The sequence below is a fragment of the Erinaceus europaeus genome, chromosome 8 (assembly GCF_950295315.1).
Source record: "Erinaceus europaeus chromosome 8, mEriEur2.1, whole genome shotgun sequence".
NCBI classification, from domain to species: Eukaryota; Metazoa; Chordata; class Mammalia; order Eulipotyphla; family Erinaceidae; genus Erinaceus; species Erinaceus europaeus.
The window spans coordinates 77,115,374-77,135,572 of NC_080169.1; the positions used below are offsets into that span (position 1 = coordinate 77,115,374).

Here is a 20,199-nt window from a genome sequence, read left to right on the forward strand (position 1 = left end):
AATATGGAATTTTACCCCTATTATCTTACAATTTTGTAAATCAATATTAAAATCACTAATTAAAAAATGAAAGTTAAGAAACAAGAGTAATGAAACAGTATTTTATTATGAATAGATCTAATTTTCCATAGGCGTTAGCTCTGAAAGTATGGTTCAAGGATCACCTAAAGTAGAATTACCAAACTAAAATGAACCTAGGTATCTCTCTATCCTATTGGATTAGAATGTCTGCAGTAGTTGGTGCTTTTAGTAGCTTTGTACTATAGTTGTTTCTTTTATAAACACAGACTCAAAGGTTTTCTATGAACCATCTTTAGTGTATTTCCACTTCTAGCATTGCCAACTTCACATTACATTAATTCTATCAATGAAATTTTATTTGTACTTATCCTTTTATAGTCTATTTCTTGTTCCATGAATTTGAATATTTGAATCTTTCCTTGTTTATTGTGAATAGATTATTATCTAGGTGTAAAAACTTGAGTTTATTTTTGCCTGTACCCAAAACACAAGATTATCATCTCTTCCTAAAACAGGCCCACTGAAGGTTCAAGTAGGATAAACAAGGGAATATAAGGGCCATTTGATAAAATTAGGTTCTAAACAGCAACAGAAATGTGACAGTCTCCTTTCAGACTCCATTTAGAGAATGGAGTCTGAAGCTTTCAGCTCTGTGAAACAAATGGGTCTTCTACATGGCTATTTTCATTCACTTACCCACACACCTACATCTGTCATGCCCACCCCTACCTATCATCTTCCTAGTCCACACTGAATGTTCATGACAGATGTTTATGTGATAAGCAATGAAATCTGGAGACTTTTCAACAATGATATGTGATCTCTGTATTAATGTCCTTATGTGCCTTTCTCTTAATAATTAATCTTGGAAGTTAATGCATGTAAAAAAGGGTTAGGGGGCCAGGTGGTGGTGCACCTGGTTGAGCACATGTTACAATGCACAAGGACCCAGGTTTGAGTCCCCAGTCCCTACCTGCAGGGGGAAAGCTTCACAAGTGGTCAAGCAGTGCTGCAGGTGTCTGTCTCTCTTCCTATCCCCCCCTTCCCTCTTGATTTCTGGCTATCTCTATACAATAAATGAATAAAGATAAAAAAAAAAAAGAGGGTTGGTAAGTTTTACTGACCAGAAACTCCACTGCTCCCAAGAGTCTTTTTATTATTTTCATGATATAGACAAAGAGGATGACAGATTTCTGTAACATGGCACTGCTGCTTGTGAAGCTTCTCCCCTATAGGAAGGAACCAGGGCTTGAAGCCAGGTGGTCTGTGTGTTCTACACTTTGCTTTTCAGCCCATCCCCCAAATGTAAGATATGACATCTGGGAAGCCAGGCACACTCAGCTAAGCACACATATTACCATGCTCAAGGACCAGGGTTTGAGTCCTTATTCCCTACCTGTAGAGGAAATGCTTTATGAGCAGTGAAACAGGACTGCAGATGTCTTTTCTTCTCTCCTCCTGTACTTTCAACTTCTCTGTCCTATCAAATAAAATACAAAGAGAGAAAAAGGAAAAAGTGGCTGCTGGGAGTGGTTGATTCACGAGCCCCAACAATAACCCATGGCAAAACATACAAATATCTGTGTCCTCCTTGCAGGTGGGGTCTGGGGGCTTGAAGCTAGGTCTTTGAGTATGGTAATATGCTACCACCTGGCCTCTAATAAACTTAATAATTTCTTTTTTTGACTCCAGGATTATCAGTAGGGCTCAGTGCTGGCACTACGAATCCACTGCTCCTGGAGGCTATTTTTTTCCATTTTGTTGCCCTTATTGTGGTTGTTATAGCTATTATTGTTGTTGGATAGGACAGAGAGAAATCGAGAAAAGAGGGGAAGACAGAGGGGGGAAAGACACTTGCAGACCTGTTTCACCACTTGCTTGTGAAGGGACTCCCCTGCAGGTGGGGAGCCGGGGGCTCGAACTGGGATCCTTACTCCAGTGCTTGTGCTTTGCGCCATGTGCGCTTAACCCGCTGCGCTACTGCCCAGCCCCACTTAACAGTAATTCTTACCCCCCCCCCCCCAACTTTTACCAGAGAACTGATCAGATCTGGCTTATGGTGGTGCTGGGGATTGAATCTGGGACTTCAGAGTCTCAGGCATGAGAGTCTTTCCATAATCACTGTTATCTACACCCACCTCTAATAAACTTTAACACACTATTTTATTGGCCTGAAAAACCTAAGTGAAATATGGCAAAAAATAATTACCATGTATTTATGAAATATCTACTTGCTATGCAGTAACTAATAATTGAGCAGATACTTTGTTTTTTTTTATCAGAGCACTGTTCAGATCTGGCTTATGATGGTGCAGGGGATTGAACCTGGGACTTTTGAGCCTCTGGCATGAGTCTCTTTGCATAATCATTATACCTTTTTTTTTCCCTTTACCAGAGCACTGATCAGCTCTAGCTTAGGACTGAACCTGGGACTTCAGAGCCCCAAGTATGACAATCTGTTTGCATAACCATCATGCTATCTACTGCTGCCTGAGCAGTTTTTTCTAGTTCTAAAATCATATTGTTTTACAGAATTCTCAAACCATTCTTCAAAGAAGGTAATGGCTATCTAATTTAATTTATTTATTTGCACATAAGAGAGAGAAAGCAAGAACCAGAACATTCTGATGCAGGGGCTCAAACTCAGGATTTCATGCATGCAAGTCTACCTGCTGGACCACCACGTGGGTCACTGTAACAATCTTTTTTAAAATTTTTTTTTATCTAAAATGAGAAAATTAAGAATGAAACCAATAGGGACTTACTCAATATCGCAATGACATATTATACCACCTGCCAATTCTAAAGGATTATCTAACACATTTCACACTTAAATTTTGTTTTCAGGTACACAAGCAGTATTTTTATATCATCATTCTTTTTTGCCCCTAATTTATAACTTTTTATTTTATCATTTTATTGGGGGCTTAACAGTTTACAGTACAGTTGATGACACATGGGTAAAAATTTCTCATCTCCCTATAAGTGTCTGAAAAACACTCTCATAATTTTCATAGGTCCATTTTCAGCATCAAGAACTAGGACCTCACCATTACTTTTCTTTCCTGTTTTTCTCCCTAAATTTGTCACCAAACAGCTATAATTTATATATAAATTTTAAGATATGTGACATGCATATTATTACTTTTTATCATTCTAAAATTTTATGACACTAGAACACATTTTAAAAAACTGTCCATTAAATAGATGCAAAATTTTCTAAAATATAATTATATATTAAAAAATTAACATTAAACTCTTTTGTTTATAAATGCAGTCTTAAATACAAGATGATAAAAAGGCCTAAATAACAATGTATTAATATGGTCAGTCATGTATAAGGGATATATACCTTTTTCTTGGGGGGGTCATCTCTGGGATTTCACCATTCTAGTTTGACTTTTTTCAGATAGGTATAGACAGAGGGAGAAAGGGAAAGACATCACAGGATCAAGGCTTCTTTCAGTGAGGTGAGGGTCAGGCTTAAACCTGGGTCTTGTGCAAGACAAAGCAGGGGTATTACCTAGATGAGCTCTATTTTGCCAGCCCAGAAATACATATAACTCCATATTTAAAGTACTTCTCCTGGGCATGGAATATATGTATATAATCTCAGTAGTACAAGACACGTTTTGCATGTATGAAGTCCTGGTTCCTTCCTCAGAACCTCCCTTCCATCCAAAGTACCTATCCTATGTCCAATGAATTGGGCTAATGGGTGGTTTCTAACTTTAGTTCAATTAGAATACAATTATAAAGGAGTGTTCTCTTTTACATTACAGATAACTAGTGGCCGGTGCGCTGCTATGTTCCATCGCTGGGGAGCCAGAGACGACCCGAACTGCCCCTGCGGCTACAGACAAACTATGACCCACATAGTCAACGACTGCCACCTCTCCAGATTCAAAGGAGGTCTCGAAACTTTACATCAGGCTCAACCTGACGCTGTTGACTGGCTACAGAAGAAGGGCAAACGCTAGAAGAACAGATAACTAGAGTCAAAAGGTTAAACACAGAATTCAATATTGAGATCAATTCAATAGTAGTATCAAATTCTAGCTTTGTATTATATAAGATCATCTCATAGAAAAGCTGTTGTATTAAATAAACTAGAACAGAAAAAAAAACTGTAAGGAAACATTACATTAAGTGCCCTCATTTTCAGGTGAGAGACTGAGTATCAGTCTTGACATGCAGTGTGCACAAGTCACATACTAATGATATAATCAGGACTGATTCCTGAGTTTGGTCTTGATTCTGTTTTTTCTTTCTTTTTTTTTTTTTTATAACTATACTTGTGTTTTCTAGTATACGACTTGTCATTTTAGCTATTGATTATATTTTAACCTTAACTTGGAAAATTATCAACTAATGAAACTTTCTCTGTAGTCTGACATTTTTTTCAGAAGTGCATTTTAAGTATTGGAAGAAGTCCGGAACATTAGAGCACTTCTTAGTTCACTAAGAGAAGCATATCAGACATGAACAAGTCCACTTAAATGTAATTTGTCCTGACTGCAAAACCACTTACATGAAAGTCAGCTTTACAGTTCCCATTTACTTGGGCTGGGAGAGATAGCACAATAGTTTCTGCAAAATACTTTCATGGATTACTTTAACGATGACTCTTTAGTCACTGTCAGGCCATTCCACCAGCTGGGGCCCTAATCGGGGATGCCTCACATTCCCCAACAGACTTGATGGGCCTAGATCTCAAATAAATCCCTCTCCTTTGTTACCGGTCATTTCTAACAGGAACAACAAAATAGACCCCTTTGTGGGCCCCCATAGGACTTTGCCTTCAACCTGGATCAGCAATGGTAGAGGATGTTCCATCCTCCGAAGGAAGGCTGGACAATATGCTCTATGCTACACCTGAGGAAGATGGGTCAATACTGGGGCAGTTTGGAATGTTCCTACTCATGACCACAGAATATGAGCTCAGATCTAGAGGGATGTAGAGGTCACACAGGCTCCTAAGCTAATTATGGGCCCCAGATCACATCAAATTGATGGGATTTATAGTAATATTTATACCCCTTCCCCATATTAGGGAGCTGCTCTCTTCCCTGATTCAGTTTTCTGGTCCTTCCCCCAGCCATGACATCATCTTCCCAAACAATAATTAGGATCCACCTGCATATCAGATTTCAGGATCAGGCAAACAAACAAACACTAGTATAGCTACAGACCCTTTTTAATATAACTAAATTATGTCCACTAGCTATCCACAAAATGGAGGACCCCCCCAACACTTCATCTGCACTATTCCAGCCTTTAGGTCCATGATTATTCAACAATTTGTTTGGTTTTGTATATTAACTCTCTTTTCAGCCACCAGGTTCCAGATGCTAGTAGGATGTGACCAGACTTCCCTGGACAGACAAACCCACCAATGTGACTTGGAGCTCCGCTTCCCCACAACCCTTCCCCATAGGGAAAGAGACAGGCAGGCTGGGAGTATGAATCGACCTGTCAACCTCCATGTTCAGCGGGGAAGCAATTACAGAAGCCAGACCTTCAACCTTCTGCATCCCACAATGATCTTGGGTCCATATTCCCAGAAGTTTAAAGAATAGGAAAGCTGGGAGTCGGGCAGTAGCACAGTGGGTTAAGCGCACGTGGCGCAAAGTGCAAGGACTGGCATAAGGATCCTGGTTTGAGCCCCCAGCTCCCCACCTGCAGGGTAGTTGCTTCACAGGTGAAGCAGGTCTGCAGGTGTCTGTCTTTCTCTCCCCCTGTCTTCCCCTCTTCTCTCCATTTCTCTCTGTCCTATCCAACAACGACATTAATTACAAAAGTAATAATAAAAACAAGGGCAACAAAAGGGAAAAATAAAAAACAAAAGAATAGGAATGCTATCAGTGGAGGGGATGGTATACAGAGGTCTGGTGATGGAAATTGTGTGAAGCTGTACCCCTCTTATCCTATGGTTTTGTCAATGTTTCCTTTTTATAAATAAAAATTAAAAAAAAACATTTTCATGCCTCTCAGAGGTCCCAGGTTTAATATATGACACTACTATATGACACAGCTGAGCAGTGCTCTCGTTAGACAATAAAAAATAAAATGAATTTAAAAAATTTTTATGTCATTGTAACTTCATATGTTGTGCAATGGTTTTCTATAATTCTGACATTTTCTTCAGATAGCCAATTTTCCTGTTTTAGCTGATTTATAAGAGCTTCTAAAGACTTCAGTCTTCCTAAGGTTTGTTGTTCTTGCAACCCAAGAAGAGTTATTTTTGAATGTAGTTTTGAGACTTTCTGCCAAAGGTGTTCCTTATTTGTGTTTTGCCTGCAGTAAGAATGTTCAGTTTGTAAAATTTCTGTCTCGTAATCTAAATCCTTATGTAAAGGGTCTTCACTGTCTATGTCTTCCATTTCCATGGTTTCTTTTTGGGCAGGTATATAAGAATTAACGATATGCTTGGCATTTTCTGTGGGTAAAAAAATGGTAATAACTGACTCCTTATTTGTATTTAATTCTTCAACTCCTTGAGTAATGGTCCTGATAAAGAATGGATTCTCTTGTGCTGATTTAATTTCCATGGAGTTACTTGTAAAATGTGTGTTAATAAGTTGATTAAGTATTTGAAGCCCTTCTCGTCTCTCCACAGGCTGTTGGATATCTTTTGGATTTGAAATTGTCAAAGTAATAGTTGTAGAATTTGGATTCTCAAAAGATGCATGAAAACCATCTTCACCTGGGTTTTGGTTAACTGATGTTTCCAAGGTAGATGCTGACTTCCTGGTATCTTGTTTAACTAGATTAAGAATTAGTATGTTATTTTGTAGACTTGATTTTAGAGCTGGTGATTTTGTCAAAGAAGATAAATCAATTACATCTGTAGGTTCAGAGAAGGCAGCTATGTTAACTGTATTTTTCTTTAGCTCATTTGATGTAATTGACTCTTCTGATTTGGCTTTTAGGCATGCTTCTTTATCATCTCCCGATTTTTTCCTCAAATATTTTTTTGGAAGAGGGTTTTTTTCCTAGAAAATATTATTTTCAAATTTTAAAAAAGATGTCCTTACTATGTCTAGTCCCTTAATAGTTAACACTGACCATTTAGTTACAACTTTGAGCAGCATACTGGTCAAGCAAACTTAACTCAGTTAAAAAAAAATGTTCTAGGTATTCAACAGCTGAATATATTTTAAAATGTTTTTATAAAAACATTAAGCATATTCAATATATGAAACATTTCAGATAATCCAAAATACCAGTAAAAAATATCTGATCACTAATTTATGTCAACAATCTAATAATGAACACATCATCAACCGCTCCTTTTAAGCTATGCACATTAACTGTTTTAAAACATTAATTAGCTGTCCTTTTTTTTTTTTTTTAAGTTATCTTCTTTCCCAGTGTTACCTTTCCTCTGCTCTCTACCTGACTACCTAACACCCACTCAGAATTACCAAACACACCCTACCCCTGCCTCCAATACCTGATTATCTTCAGGTAAAGAAAATATTGTTGGAATTGCAGTTTGTTTCAAATATCGAATACCCCATCTGATGTCAAGTGAGTCTGGAGTAAAATGGTCACTGCACAGAAACTGATATTTACTGGGAATCCATGAATCTCGTTTCATATTCTTTAACCATTTTTCAAGTCTTTCTTTGTCATGTAGAGGAAACCTGAAATGAAAAAATGTAAACTTTGTTATAGTTTTACAATTTTGCCATATTGCAAGCCTACACATATAGGTAATCTATGGATTAAGAGCTACAAGATTGAGGCAACCATACCTAATATATGAGAGCATCATCGTGACTGCTACATCATCTCTAGCATGAAGAAGACTAAGATAGAAGATGAAGAGCAAAAGTTTTATCTGAGAAGAATGCTTATAGAACAGTTCAGTCCCTTTAAATAAAATATATGTGTTCTTACTAAGGATAACACCTATTCATATTTCCTGCAAACTACATTTTGTTTTTATTCTGTAGTGCAGTTTGCCAGTGATAACCCTAGTGGCAGCAAAACAAAACAAAACAACACATTACAACTGGATACTCTATGTATATAGTAATTGAATTTACAAATTAGTGTAAAATTGCACTACAGCTTCTTTGTAGCCTTATCATGAGCAAATTAAGTTTGGTTAGGTTGAGTGCTAAGAAGGGAATAAAGCTAATTCAATTCTTATTTTGTGGATTATACATGGGATTTTAGAAACATTAAAAATTCACTTCCTGTAGTTGACATTTAAAAATGATTTATTTATTTATCTTATATGAAAGAACTTAGAGCACAGCTCCTTCATAGCAATGCTGAATATCAAACTGGGTACCTCTTAACTTTACCACTGAACCAAATGCCCAGCTGCCACGAATCCATACTTTGATGGAAGAAACTTTACAGACTTCCCCCAGCATTATTAATCTTCCCCTATTAAAACAATAGTAACAAAACCAATTTAAAGACTTTTGGAGCCAGGTGGTGGTACATCTGGTTGAGCACAAGAAGCTGGGTTCAAACCCCTGGTCCCCTCCTGCAGGGGGAAAGCTTTGAGAGTGGTGAAGCAGTGCTACAGGTGTCTCTATGTCTTGCTCCCTTTCTGTTCCTCTGGTTGTCTCTATCCAATTAATAGAGATAACAATAAAAATATAAAAACTTTTTCCAGAGTTATGTTCCATGTTTCACTCCTCCCACAAGCAACCAAAGTTCCAAATAAATCTGGAAAATATGGGGCTAAGTTAAATTTGCATCTAGTGGAAGTACTTCAAGGAAGACAAAATTGGAAATACTGTCATGCTGAGCAAATTATCTAATGATACTGAGTTTTCCCCCATTATTAAAAAAACAGAATGCAGTGAAGTAGTGGACCCAAAAGCTTCAGGTTTAAATTAATACAGGATTCATAAAATGCTGAAAATTTGAATAACAAGTAGGTTAGAGCTATAATAATAATTCTTTAGATGAAAGAAAAAATACTCTATGTTGATTCTCATATACATTAAGCATGCCAGTGAGTGCCAAGTGCGATTTTACCTTTTTTTTAAAAAAAAAATTATTATTATTATTGTAACTTTTCATTGAAATGTCACAAGTCTATGAATAAATCTATGTAGGTCATCTGGGGTCCTAGTCAGGGAATCCCTGGATTCCCACATAGATGATATGGGCTTAAAATTCTAATGGATTCCTTTCTTTACCATCATTGGTCACCTCATAGGAATGTCATTAGCTCTTTCGTGGGTCTCTTCAGGACTTAATCCTCACCTTCTTCTTCTTCTAGCGTCTGCCCTTCTTCCGTAGCCAGTCAACAGGTCAGGCTGAAAGCTGTCAGGAGCTGCTTGTTGCTGGCTTTGAAAGTGACTGGGATCCATGTGGATTCAGTCGGCTAGGAAGGATCATCAGTTTCCCCAATGAATGGGTACTCACAGGATGCACCACGAGAAGGTCGATCCAATGCATCCAATCCTCACCACAAACTAGCAATGACTAAGGACTGCCTCACTCTCTAAAGAGAGGCTGGCTCATCCTACTCTGCCACTCGAGGAAGACTGCAAAGTGTGTAGCTCAGAACCCAGTTGTGACCATTGGCTGTGAGCAGCCTCCTGCACTAAATATGAATAGACGTGCCGGCATGGCCTTGGGACAAACTGATGTGGTAAACAGTTGAATGTATTTCTGTATCTTTTCAAGTTTGGGAGCCCTAACTCTCTGCCCTAACCTGGCTTTCAAGTTCTACTCTCTACTATGACACGATTCTCTTCCTTTCTTTTATTTGGGGAGTTAATGGTTTATAGTTGACAGTATAATATAGTAGTTTGTACATGTGTAACATTTCTCAGTTTTCCACATAATACTCTAACCCCACAACCCTCCTTAGGTCCACCTCTGCCCAGACAGTATTTCTAGCTTACCTTCATGTTAGCTACCAAGCTCAAGCAAAGATTACTAAAGTTCTGGGCTCCTAGGAACATACCTAAAATAGATATCCTAGCCTCTTTCCGTCCTTGGGTCCCTATTCTCATCTGCTTTATTCCTACTCCTTGGTCCCTGTTTAGTAAATACACTATCCTGCTTATTATCCATCTTATTGCCTTCAGTAACCAAGTTCCATATGCTACTATAACATCATGCTGACCTCCCTAAGCAGATGGCCTTGCCAACATGTCCCAGAGCCTTATCCTACTAGGGAAAGATAGAGACAGGCTGAGGGTATGGATCCACCACAACGTCTATGTCTGGCAGAGAAGTAATTATGGAAGCCAGAACTCCTTCCTTCTGCACCTGAAAAAGAATTTTGTCCATATTCCCATAGGGGGAAAGGTTAGGGGAGCATGTTTGGAAGATATTGCCAAAGCTTTCCAAAGAAGGATCACCAATTTATACTTTTACCGCTAAGGAATGAGAGTTCCAGTTGCTTCACTCTCCAACACTTGGGATGTCTTCTCCCCAACTCTTTCTTGTTACCGTCTTTCCTTTTTAATTTAGGCATTCTTGTCAGAGTGCAATGGCATCTCCTCTATGATTTTCATTTGTATATCCCGGATGACTAATATAGTTGGACTACCTCTTGTTCAATGGACGGTTGTTTATAGTCCCTCTGTAGTAATATCTCTACCACGCTTTTTATGCATTTTTCTGAGTTGTCTATTCTCCTGTATTTTTAAAACTTCTTCATATATCCTGGTTATAAATGCCATATCACATTGGCTGATAGATACAGATAATATTTTTTAGTTCGTGCATTGCTCTTTCAGACTTTCAAGGGAGCTGTTTTGAGAAATAGCTCTTTCACCACTTTACACTGTATGAAGTGGGAACTATGAATACCTCCAGTTTACAGATAAGAGATATCTTTTAAGAGTTTGATTTGCAGGTCATGCAAGTGCAAGTACAAGGCAGTGGAGTAAGGTTTTGAGCCTTCTTCACCTGGCTTTGGTGCCCAGACTCTTAATTATTTCACAGTATTATTCTGAATAAGAATGAACACAATGAAAGTAACATTCTGAGTTGTGTGGCTTCAGGGGAATTATTTGGTGACATGAGTAACTAGCACTACTACCACCCTGCCAGTCCTTTGTAGGAATAGAGTCAAAGCCCCAGGCAGGAGATGAGTTATAATTTTGGTTGTGTCACAAAACTTTGAAGCTAAGTTACCTAATTCCTTTGAGAGATTCCAGGGTTTTTTTTTCCTTTTAATTATATTTATTATTGGAGACAGCCGGAAATCTAGAGGGAAGGTGGTGATAGGGAGACAGAGAGACACCTGCAGCCCTGCTTCACCACTTGTGAAGCTTTCCCCCTGCAGGTGGGGCCCGGGGGCTCCAACCCGGGTCCTTGTGCATTGTAACATGTGTGCTCAACCAGGTGCTCTACCACCCGGCCCCGAGATTCCAGTTTTAGTTGAGAACAGAATATCCAGGCGACCAAACACTCAGGAGGCATTAACTTCGAGCGCAGCTTCTCATTCATTCTGCAGGTCTGCTGGCTGAGTAAAGTTCAATGAATGAAAAGAGCTCAGATTAGGTAAGGAATTATGTGGAAAACCACGGGAAGACCGAGCACATTTTAAGATTTAATTGCCCGATCCGGTCCCAGTGACTCGCCACCAGTCCAGAGACATCGATCAGTAAAAGGAACTTGTAGGGAACCTAAAGTCGAGCTATCATGCTCTCTTCCCACTAGGTCACCCACCAAACTCAGAGAACTGAGGACGAATTTACAGAACAGGCAGCATCTACCCCAAAGCACAGCTCCAAACGCCACAAGGTGCACGCAACATAAGGCTGGCGTCACAATTTCGGAGACAACTTACGGGTAAAAACTCAGCTTCCGGTCTTTATTATTTCGTACCCGACGATTCTTGCAGCAAATCGCAGCGCAATAACGTGGCATATCTGCGGAGCGGCCCTGACAGACCTGGGCCGGGTAGGGACGGAGGAGGAGCCTCTTCATAGAGGCGGGGCAATAAGATCAGCTCTCCCGAGCTATTGCGCCTGCGCTGCAGCCCGCTGAGGGGCAAGACCGCATACTTTTCAACTCACTTCCGCCCTGTTGAGCTTTCGTACCGCCTTCTCGAGGGGTTGGGCCGGAAGTGACGCGAAGGTGGAGCGGCAACAACATTTTTCCACGTGCGCGTAGAGCGCCAGAGTCAGGTGGGAAGGCGGGAGCCAATAGGGAAGCGTTTCGTGTAGGTCTTTTCCGGAGGCGGCCGCGCCAGCTGCAGCTACCCGCCAGTAGAGAGCGGGCAGAGTCGGGACGCGGTGCAGTGGCTGCCGGAGGGGCGCGAGGTCGGTGGAACCGCGGGAGTGGGGTGCGCGCCGCCTCCCCGAGGGATCCCTCGGAAGCCGTGTTGAAAGGCCAGACTCGAACAACTAAGAGGAACCAGTCTTGAGCCCCATCGGCGCCTCAGATCTGTGCAGGAGCAGCGCTACAGCCAAAAGGGTATGGACGAGGGGCGAGGCCGGTGTCGCGGGGTGGAGCGTCCGGGGGCCTTTAAGGGCCGCTCTTTGTGGGCGCCCTGGGCCCGGGTGTGCCGCCAGGGATGTAGGCAGCAGGGTGTATTCTTGAGGAAGGGGCTAGCTTGGGGGAAAGAGAGAGAAAGAAAGAAAGGATGGAAGGATGACGGAGCCCTCAGATCATCCCTGCTGGGCTTCGGGCCGTGTGGCTGGAGTCTGCGTGCGAGGGACTGGACCCCGCGGCTGCAGGCGCCTCGGCCGCGACGGGACGGGCCAAGAGGGCGTCTGCCGCGGGGGGTGGGGGGTCTGGACTGGCCGCCGGAGCTGGGGAGCGAGGCCCAGACGGCCGTCCGGCGGTGCCCTCTGGGCAGTGACAAACCCCAGCCCGAAGTCAGCCTGTGGAGAACTCGCAGGTAACCCGGGGACGGTGGAGCGGCGCAGACTAGACCCGCCGGGTCCCTCCCTTGTCCGCCGTAGACCCACCCTCGCGACCCGGGAGCAGCCGGTTCTCCGCGCCGGGCGGAGCGGTGGGGAGGCGATTGCTTGATCCTGGGCGCCCACGAGAGGAGCGCTCGGGAAGGAAGGCAGCGATCCACCTGCTCGTTGGGCTCCGGGAAGAGGCCACAGGAGAGGCGGGCAGGCAGTTTCCACAAACCGCGGTGTCTTTCGTCACCCTGTGTGTGTGTGGCATCAGAAGTTATTAAGGACTCCTGTGGTTTAATGCTCACAACTTGCAGTGCTTTGCCTCTCAAGACGTTCATTACAGCCGTAGGGCCAACGAAGTCCAGGCTGAGGCGGAGGGAGAACTTTTGAAAGTTGGAAATAGCCCCGGGGAAGCTTGAAAACATGAGTAGTGGGTGGTACCAACTATGAAAAGTTTTGTTGTGTGTGGTGTTTTGTTTTTTTTTTTACTTCATTCACTCCCTCCCCCCCCCCCAGCAGGCCTAGCATCCAGCTTCAGTTACGTTCATTATGATTTTTAAACGTCTCATGTCTCCGATGCTTTAAAAAAATGTTTGGGATTTTATGTTAAAGGTTGTAAGGGCGGGGTAGATAGCATAATGGTTATGCAAAGAGACTCATGCCTGAGGCTCCAAAGTCCCAAATTCTATCACCAGCATCACCATCACCCAGAGCTGAGCAGTGCTCTGGTAAAAAACAAACAAACAAAAAAAAAAAACAGGCAGTGGGGGGGGGCAGGAGGTGTCACACCTGGTTAAGTACTCACTTTACAGTGCCCAAGGACCCGGGTTCAAGCCCCTGGTCCCCACCTACAGGAGGAAAGCTTCATGAGTGCTGAAGCAGGCCTCAGGTGTCTGTCTTTCCCCCTCTCTGTCTCCCCTCCCCTGTCAGTTTCTCTCTATCTCTAACCAATAATTAAAAAAAGATTTTTTTAAATATTATTAGTGTTGCCGTGGTATTGAGATTCTCTTGTTTGCAATCCTTGGCTAATTTCATTTAATGTGAAAATTGAGGTTGCTGCTTTCTCAAGAAAGGTAGGTTGCTAGTATACTGCACAGTTTCCTTGGCATAAACTACTTAATTTCTGTGATCTTTAAAAAAAACTTTTTTACCCTCTTCAAAGATGAGTTCTTGAAAGGGATAGTAATATCCTTGGATTTTCTACTTTTTTTGGTCTTAACAGGACTTGCATATGATTTTTCTATATTAGCTGGTAAAAGGTAGCAAATAATTTTGTATCTAGTCTGTGATCAGAATTTTAGAGGAAAGACAAGGTTCTAGTGCGATTTTGCTTGATTTGGGTGCATTATATCTTTTGTCAAGGTTACAACTTAACTTATAAGTGAAATAATGAGAGCAAGTACAAGGTGCTATATGCTAAAGATTTTATAGTACATTAAGTAGACGTTACATAGTTGCATGTGCTTTTTTTTTTTTTTAAACCAGAGTGCTGCTCAGCTCTGTGGTTGTGGTTTGAACCTAAGATTTTGGTGCCCACAAGAGTTTCTTTGTGTAATTATTATGCTATTACCTTGTCCACTTTGCACTGCTTAGCTCTGACTTTGGGTGGTGTCAGGAATGGAACCTGGGACTTGAACATCAGCCATAAAGGTCTTTTGCATAACCACTATGCTATCTTCAAGATATTTATTTTGTTTTCTTAAACTTCATTGGGTTAATTTTAAAAAGAAAAAGTCTTCGTCTGAGTAATAGAAGGTTCAATGTAATAGATCCCTTACAATGTTCTCCAGCACAAGAGAGGACTGTGGAAGGCTCTGGAAGAAGCTCCAGAAATGGTAGAAATGTGTCTCTTCCTCCCCATCTGAATTAAAAATAATGGGGAAGAAATACTGCCCTGGAGAGTGTTTGTATTGTCCTAGGCCCAGTGCCAAAGGGGGGAAAAATGAGAAAAATGTTTTAAGATTAACTTAAATGGATAACTTTTTTTTTTTTTAAGGATACTAGAAATGGCTACTCCCCAGTCCGTTTTTATCTTCGCAATCTGTATTTTAATGATAACAGAATTAATTTTGGCCTCAAAAAGTTACTATGACATATTAGGTGTGCCAAAATCTGCATCAGAACGCCAAATTAAGAAGTCTTTCCACAAGTTGGCCATGAAATACCATCCTGACAAAAATAAGAGTCCTGATGCTGAAGCAAAATTCAGAGAAATTGCAGAAGGTAGGTAAATGAGTATCTCATAGGTACTAACTAGTAAAGGAAATTAATCAGCTAAAGAAGTGTGTACATTTGAAGGTGTTTGTGGTGATAGAAGGGGAGGAGTGGAACTCTTGTTTGAATATAGTGAGATTCTCTGATTATTCTGACAGATACTGTGAATGGATAGAGGAATGATAGTGCATATGTCTATTTGACATACAGATTGAAAAATGTGAGATGTTACTTCATTCTTTTTTTAAAAAAAAAAAACTTGTTTCTTAGTCAAAAAGGATTTCAAGAAACTTAAGAACTAGTAAAGCAATTTATTTTATTACTAAAAATGTGGAAATACAGGTATGGAAATTTGAAATATTCTCTAAAATGCCTTAAGACATTTCCTTCCATACTTGATTTACATTTGACAGCGACATTTATTTTTAAGGGAAAAGAGTGAAACAAATTTTGACTTGACTATTTCTAAAAACTAATTGTACCTCCTAAACACTCAGTAATTAGTAATGGATGGACTAGTGGGAATAGGGAGTTGGGATGAAACATTTATTTTAGCAAGTAAGGAAGTGAAAAATCTGAATTCCTCCTAATTGGTTATTTATGACCATTAAATTCTTGAATATGAGTAATATTTTTTCACAAATCCTAAATGCAGTACCTCTGAAATTGTCCGGATGTTAATCTAGAGTAATGTAGTGTTCACTTAACAAATGTTTATTGGATATTTACTAGGTTTGGTGGTATTGGGCTAACTGCTGATAAAATGCAGTGAACAAGACATAGTTATAGCTTTCATTTTAACTTAATTTCTATGTTTGTATAGTGTTTTGGTTTTACTTTTGATGTGTATGTACTCTTTTTCTGAAATACAGAATTAAATCCACTTCTTTGAAGAGGCTTGGATATGTTTTATTTTACGTTTGACAAAATATTTTTTATTTATTTCAGCATATGAAGTACTCTCAGATGCTAATAGGAGGAAAGAATATGATACACTTGGACACAGTGCTTTTACAAATGGTAAAGGACAAGGAAGTAGTGGAAGTTCTTTCCGGCAGTCATTTAACTTCAATTTTGATGACTTATTTAAAGACTTCAGTTTTTTTGGTCAAAACCAAAACACTCGGTCCAAGAAGCATTTTGAAAATCAATATCAGACACACCAGGAAGGTTCCGGTAGACAAAGGCAACATTTCCAGGAGTTTTCTTTTGGAGGTGGACTATTTGATGACATGTTTGAAGACATGGAGAAGATGTTTTCTTTTAGCGCTTTTGACAATACCAATCGGCACACAGTACAGACTGAAAATAGATTCCATGGATCTAGCAAGCACTGCAGGACTGTAACTCAAAGAAGAGGAAATATGGTTACTACATACACTGAATGTTCAGGACAGTAGTTTTTTGTTTGTTTTTTTCTTGTTCTCACTAAACTGATAAGTTGATTCTTCCTCACTACCTTTGCAAAACAATTTTCTGTGAACTGTTGAAAGTGCATGATTTCTCTTAACTTGATATTGTTGTTAAGATATATTTAAATTGTTTTTGAGTAATTGCTAATTATTAATTTCCCTGATTAGGAAAGGTTCTTTAAAAAGATATAATTTGGCCATTTTTTTCCCCTTACTCTGCCCTTGGCCTTATTAACATGACCAGTTTTATTACCAAGAAAAGATTGAGCTTGCTTGAAACACTTTCAAAAGTTAAATTTTAAAAGCTATGGTCAATTTACATTGTGTGAACGGAATGATTTTTGCAATGAGCCTTTGCTAATTTAAAGTTGCATGCTCTGTAGCATCTCTGACGGGAGTTGCTAACTGTACATGAAACATACTGAGTTGTTCAGCAGAAGATAGCAGTATCTTAGTTTAACTTGGTTTATTTTTTTCCCACTAAAAGTCTTAGAAATGCGTGGCTTAATGTTCATACAGCCATGCCTTTCTGTGTTAAGAGTTGGGGTAAAGAAAATGATTGTCTTGCTCATAGTCGTTTAGGCTGAAGGAAAGTTCAAAGTCTATAAAGTGTTACCAAGAGATTGTTATATGATTGGTCTCTGGCTAATGATTTTGTAACATTGAAGTCATAGCTACTTTACATATGTTTTCATATTTCTTTCTTAGTTATTACTGCTCTATAAGTCTTGTTTTTTTTTTCGTGTGTGTGTGTTTGGTTTTTCTTCTTGGCACTCATCTTTATCTAGAGATTAACTAATACCTCATTCTATTTGGAAAAACAGCCAGTAATTTCTGTGTAACCTTATTATGTGCAATATTTTTAAATTCTAAGAAATGTGTGCTTTTTTTTTTTCCCAGATGTTCTTTAGTTCTGCACTTTTCCATGCTATACTCCATATGAGTATTAATCCTATGGATACATATTAAAACTAGTAAGTGTCTCATGCAAGATTGTGTGTGACAGAAATATAATATTTACCAAATGATGCTTTCTGGTGTTGCTTAATTGCTAAACGTTTCTTCTGCATTTCTGGAGACATAGAGGGGTTTATAGGTACTGGGCCTACATACACTGATCATTGGTCATTTCTCTTCCTTTCATCTCCTTCCCTCACAAATTTTGGTAACTTGATTTTGTGAATTTTGGTATAGTTGCTTGCAAAGATCTTTCCTCTTTAAACAGTTGATGAAAAGACTTTGCATAAACCTGTGTTTGCTTATAATTATTTCTAATTTGAAGACTGAAGAAAATGAAATTATCGGGAGTCGGGCTGTAGCGCAGCGGGTTAAGCGCAGGTGGCGCAAAGCACAAAGACCGGCATAAGGATCCCGGTTCGTACCCCGGCTCCCCACCTGCAGGGGAGTCGCTTCACAGGCGGTGAAGCAGGTCTGCAGGTGTCTATCTTTCTCTCCTCCTCTCTGTCTTCCCCTCCTCTCTCCATTTCTCTCTGTCCTATCCAACAATGACGACAACAACAACTACAACAATAAAACAACAAGGGCAACAAAAAGGAATAAATAAAATAAAATATTTAAAAAATAAAAAAATAAAAAAAATGAAATTATCTTTAAGATATACAAGTTATAACTCATTATTTGGTAGTAAGGAAATACTGATACCATGAATTTTGATTTTAAGATTATTTTATAGCCTATGAAATGGAACAATGAGGTAAAAAAAATCCTGTTTTCAAATTAGGATTAAAGTATTATTATTTTCCTCCAGGGTTATTGCTGGGCTCGGTGCCTGCACCATGAATCCACCGCTCCTGGAGGCCATTTTTCTCCCTTTTTGTTGCCCTAGTTGTTGCAGCCTCGTTGCGGTTATTATTGGCATTGTTGACGTTGCTTTGTTGTTGGATAGGACAGAGAGAAATGGAGAGAGGAGGGGAAGACAGAGAGAGGGGAGAGAAAGATAGACACCTGCAGACCTGCTTCACCGCCTGTGAAGAGACTCCCCTGCAGATGGGGAGCCGGGGGCTCGAACCGGGATTCTTACGTCGGTCCCTGCGCTTTGCGCCACGTGCGTTTAACCCACTGCGCCACCGCCCGACTCCCTAAAGTATTATTTTTATATTGCAGTATCTGTCCCCTTTTTCTCTAGAGTGAGTTTCAGTGTTTTTCCTATTATAAAAATTTAACTCCCCATTTTTTTTTCTTACCTCCCTTCTAACACTTGGGCATAATTTTCATAAGAAAAATTGGACCCCAAATCATACACAATTAAGATACAAACCAAATATCATAAAACCTATTTTTTGTTTGCATCATTTAAATACAAAAAGCACTGAGGGTTTTTTTTTTTTCCCTTTAGATAAATAGCCACAGGTTTAGTAGCCAGAACCTTTAGAGGAAATGAGTTTTTGCTCTATTCTTTACAGTTCTCATCTTTTGGTTGAAGTTGCATTGAGCCAGCATTCTCCCTCAGTTCCAGTGTACAGAGAAATTCAGTTAGAAAAGAAAAGACTTCTGGTGGTCTAGGAGGTGGTGCAGTGGCTAAGGCATTGGACTCTAAAGCACGAGATCCCAGCAGCACATGTATCAGAGAAATGCCTGGTTCTTTTTCTCCTACCTTTATCATTAATAAAATCTTAAGAAAAATTCACAGTCATTGCTTGACACTGGAGTTATAATACATTCAGCATTTGTTACTGTGTGCATGTACCACTCTGCACACCTTCAATAAGTCAACAGGGGTAGATCGCATAATTAGCATAATGGTTATGCATGGAGGCTCATGCTGGAGGCTCCTAAGTCCCAGTTTTAATTCCACCCCTCCCCAGTACCACCATAAACTGGAGCTGAGCAGTACTTGGTTAAAAATAAAAAATGCCATCAGTGATCAGGGATTCATCTTAAAGGGATCAGTCCCCTATTCCACTACGGGATAGTGAGATCTCTCGGTAGGAGTAACTTAGCTAAAGGGGTGGGCCGCTGAGGGCTGGACTAACTGCATTTCTGTACTCTTTTTTTATTCATATAATTTTTATTTATAAAATGGAAATATTGTCAAGACCATAGAATAAGGGGTACAATTCCTACCACCAGGATTCTGTATCCCATCCCTTCCCTTGATAGCTTCCCTATTTTTTATCCCTCTGGGAGTATGGATCCAGGGTCACTATGGGGTGCAGAAGGTGGAAGGTCTAGCTTCTATAATTGCTTCCCTGCTGAATATGGGCATTGACAGGTTGATCCACACTCCCAGCCTGTCTCTCTCCCTAGTGGGGCAGGGAGTTGGGGAAATGGGGCTCCAGGACACATTGGTAAGGTCATCTGCCCAGGGAAGTCCAACTAGCATCATGTTAGCATCAGGAACCTGGTGGCTGAAAGAAGAGTTACGATATAAAGCAGAACAAATTGTTGACTAATCATGAACCTAAAGGCAAGAATATCGCAGATGATTTGGGGTCTCCATTTTGGAAAAAGCCAGTAGGTCTATTTTAGGTATATTCCATGGGGCTTATGACCTATCTATTGTTTTTTTTACTTTAATTTTTTTTTTACTTTAATTTTTATTTACTATTGGATAAAGACAAATTGAGAGGGGAGAGGGAGCTAGGGAGGGAGAGAGAGACACACCTGCAAGCTCTGCTTCACCACTCCTGAAGCTTTCCCCCCCAGGTGGGAACCAGGGGCTTGAATCCGGGTCCTTGTAC

General features: G+C 40.2%; 2 protein-coding genes across 2 annotated transcripts; one reads left to right on the forward strand and one right to left on the reverse strand.

Annotated features, from left to right (window-relative positions):
• Positions 1-4,276: 4,276 nt before the first annotated feature.
• THAP5 (THAP domain containing 5) lies at positions 4,277-12,008 on the reverse strand. The gene is made up of 3 exons (XM_007528320.3): positions 11,807-12,008; positions 7,478-7,670; positions 4,277-7,016 (listed from the first exon to the last, which is right to left on the reverse strand). Exons 1-3 carry the CDS (start codon positions 11,944-11,946, stop codon positions 6,108-6,110), a joined length of 1,242 nt encoding a protein of 413 aa, XP_007528382.2. The 5' UTR covers positions 11,947-12,008; the 3' UTR covers positions 4,277-6,107.
• An 86-nt stretch (positions 12,009-12,094) lies between these two features.
• DNAJB9 (DnaJ heat shock protein family (Hsp40) member B9) lies at positions 12,095-17,526 on the forward strand. Its single transcript, XM_007528292.3, has 3 exons — positions 12,095-12,435; positions 14,869-15,095; positions 16,035-17,526. The coding sequence occupies exons 2-3, from the start codon at positions 14,879-14,881 to the stop codon at positions 16,484-16,486; spliced, it is 669 nt and encodes a 222-aa protein (XP_007528354.1). The 5' UTR covers positions 12,095-12,435; positions 14,869-14,878; the 3' UTR covers positions 16,487-17,526.
• Positions 17,527-20,199: the final 2,673 nt, after the last annotated feature.

Coding starts and splice junctions, on each gene's coding strand:
- THAP5 (XM_007528320.3), bottom strand. CDS start 11,946: ATGAAGAGGCTCCTCCTCCGTCCCTACCCGGCCCAGGTCTGTCAGGGC. Junction 7,671..11,806: donor CGGAAGCTGAGTTTTTACCC/GTAAGTTGTCTC, acceptor TTTTCATTTCAG/GTTTCCTCTACATGACAAAG. Junction 7,017..7,477: donor CTTTACCTGAAGATAATCAG/GTATTGGAGGCA, acceptor AATATTTTCTAG/GAAAAAAACCCTCTTCCAAA.
- DNAJB9 (XM_007528292.3), top strand. CDS start 14,879: ATGGCTACTCCCCAGTCCGTTTTTATCTTCGCAATCTGTATTTTAATG. Junction 15,096..16,034: donor ATTCAGAGAAATTGCAGAAG/GTAGGTAAATGA, acceptor TATTTATTTCAG/CATATGAAGTACTCTCAGAT.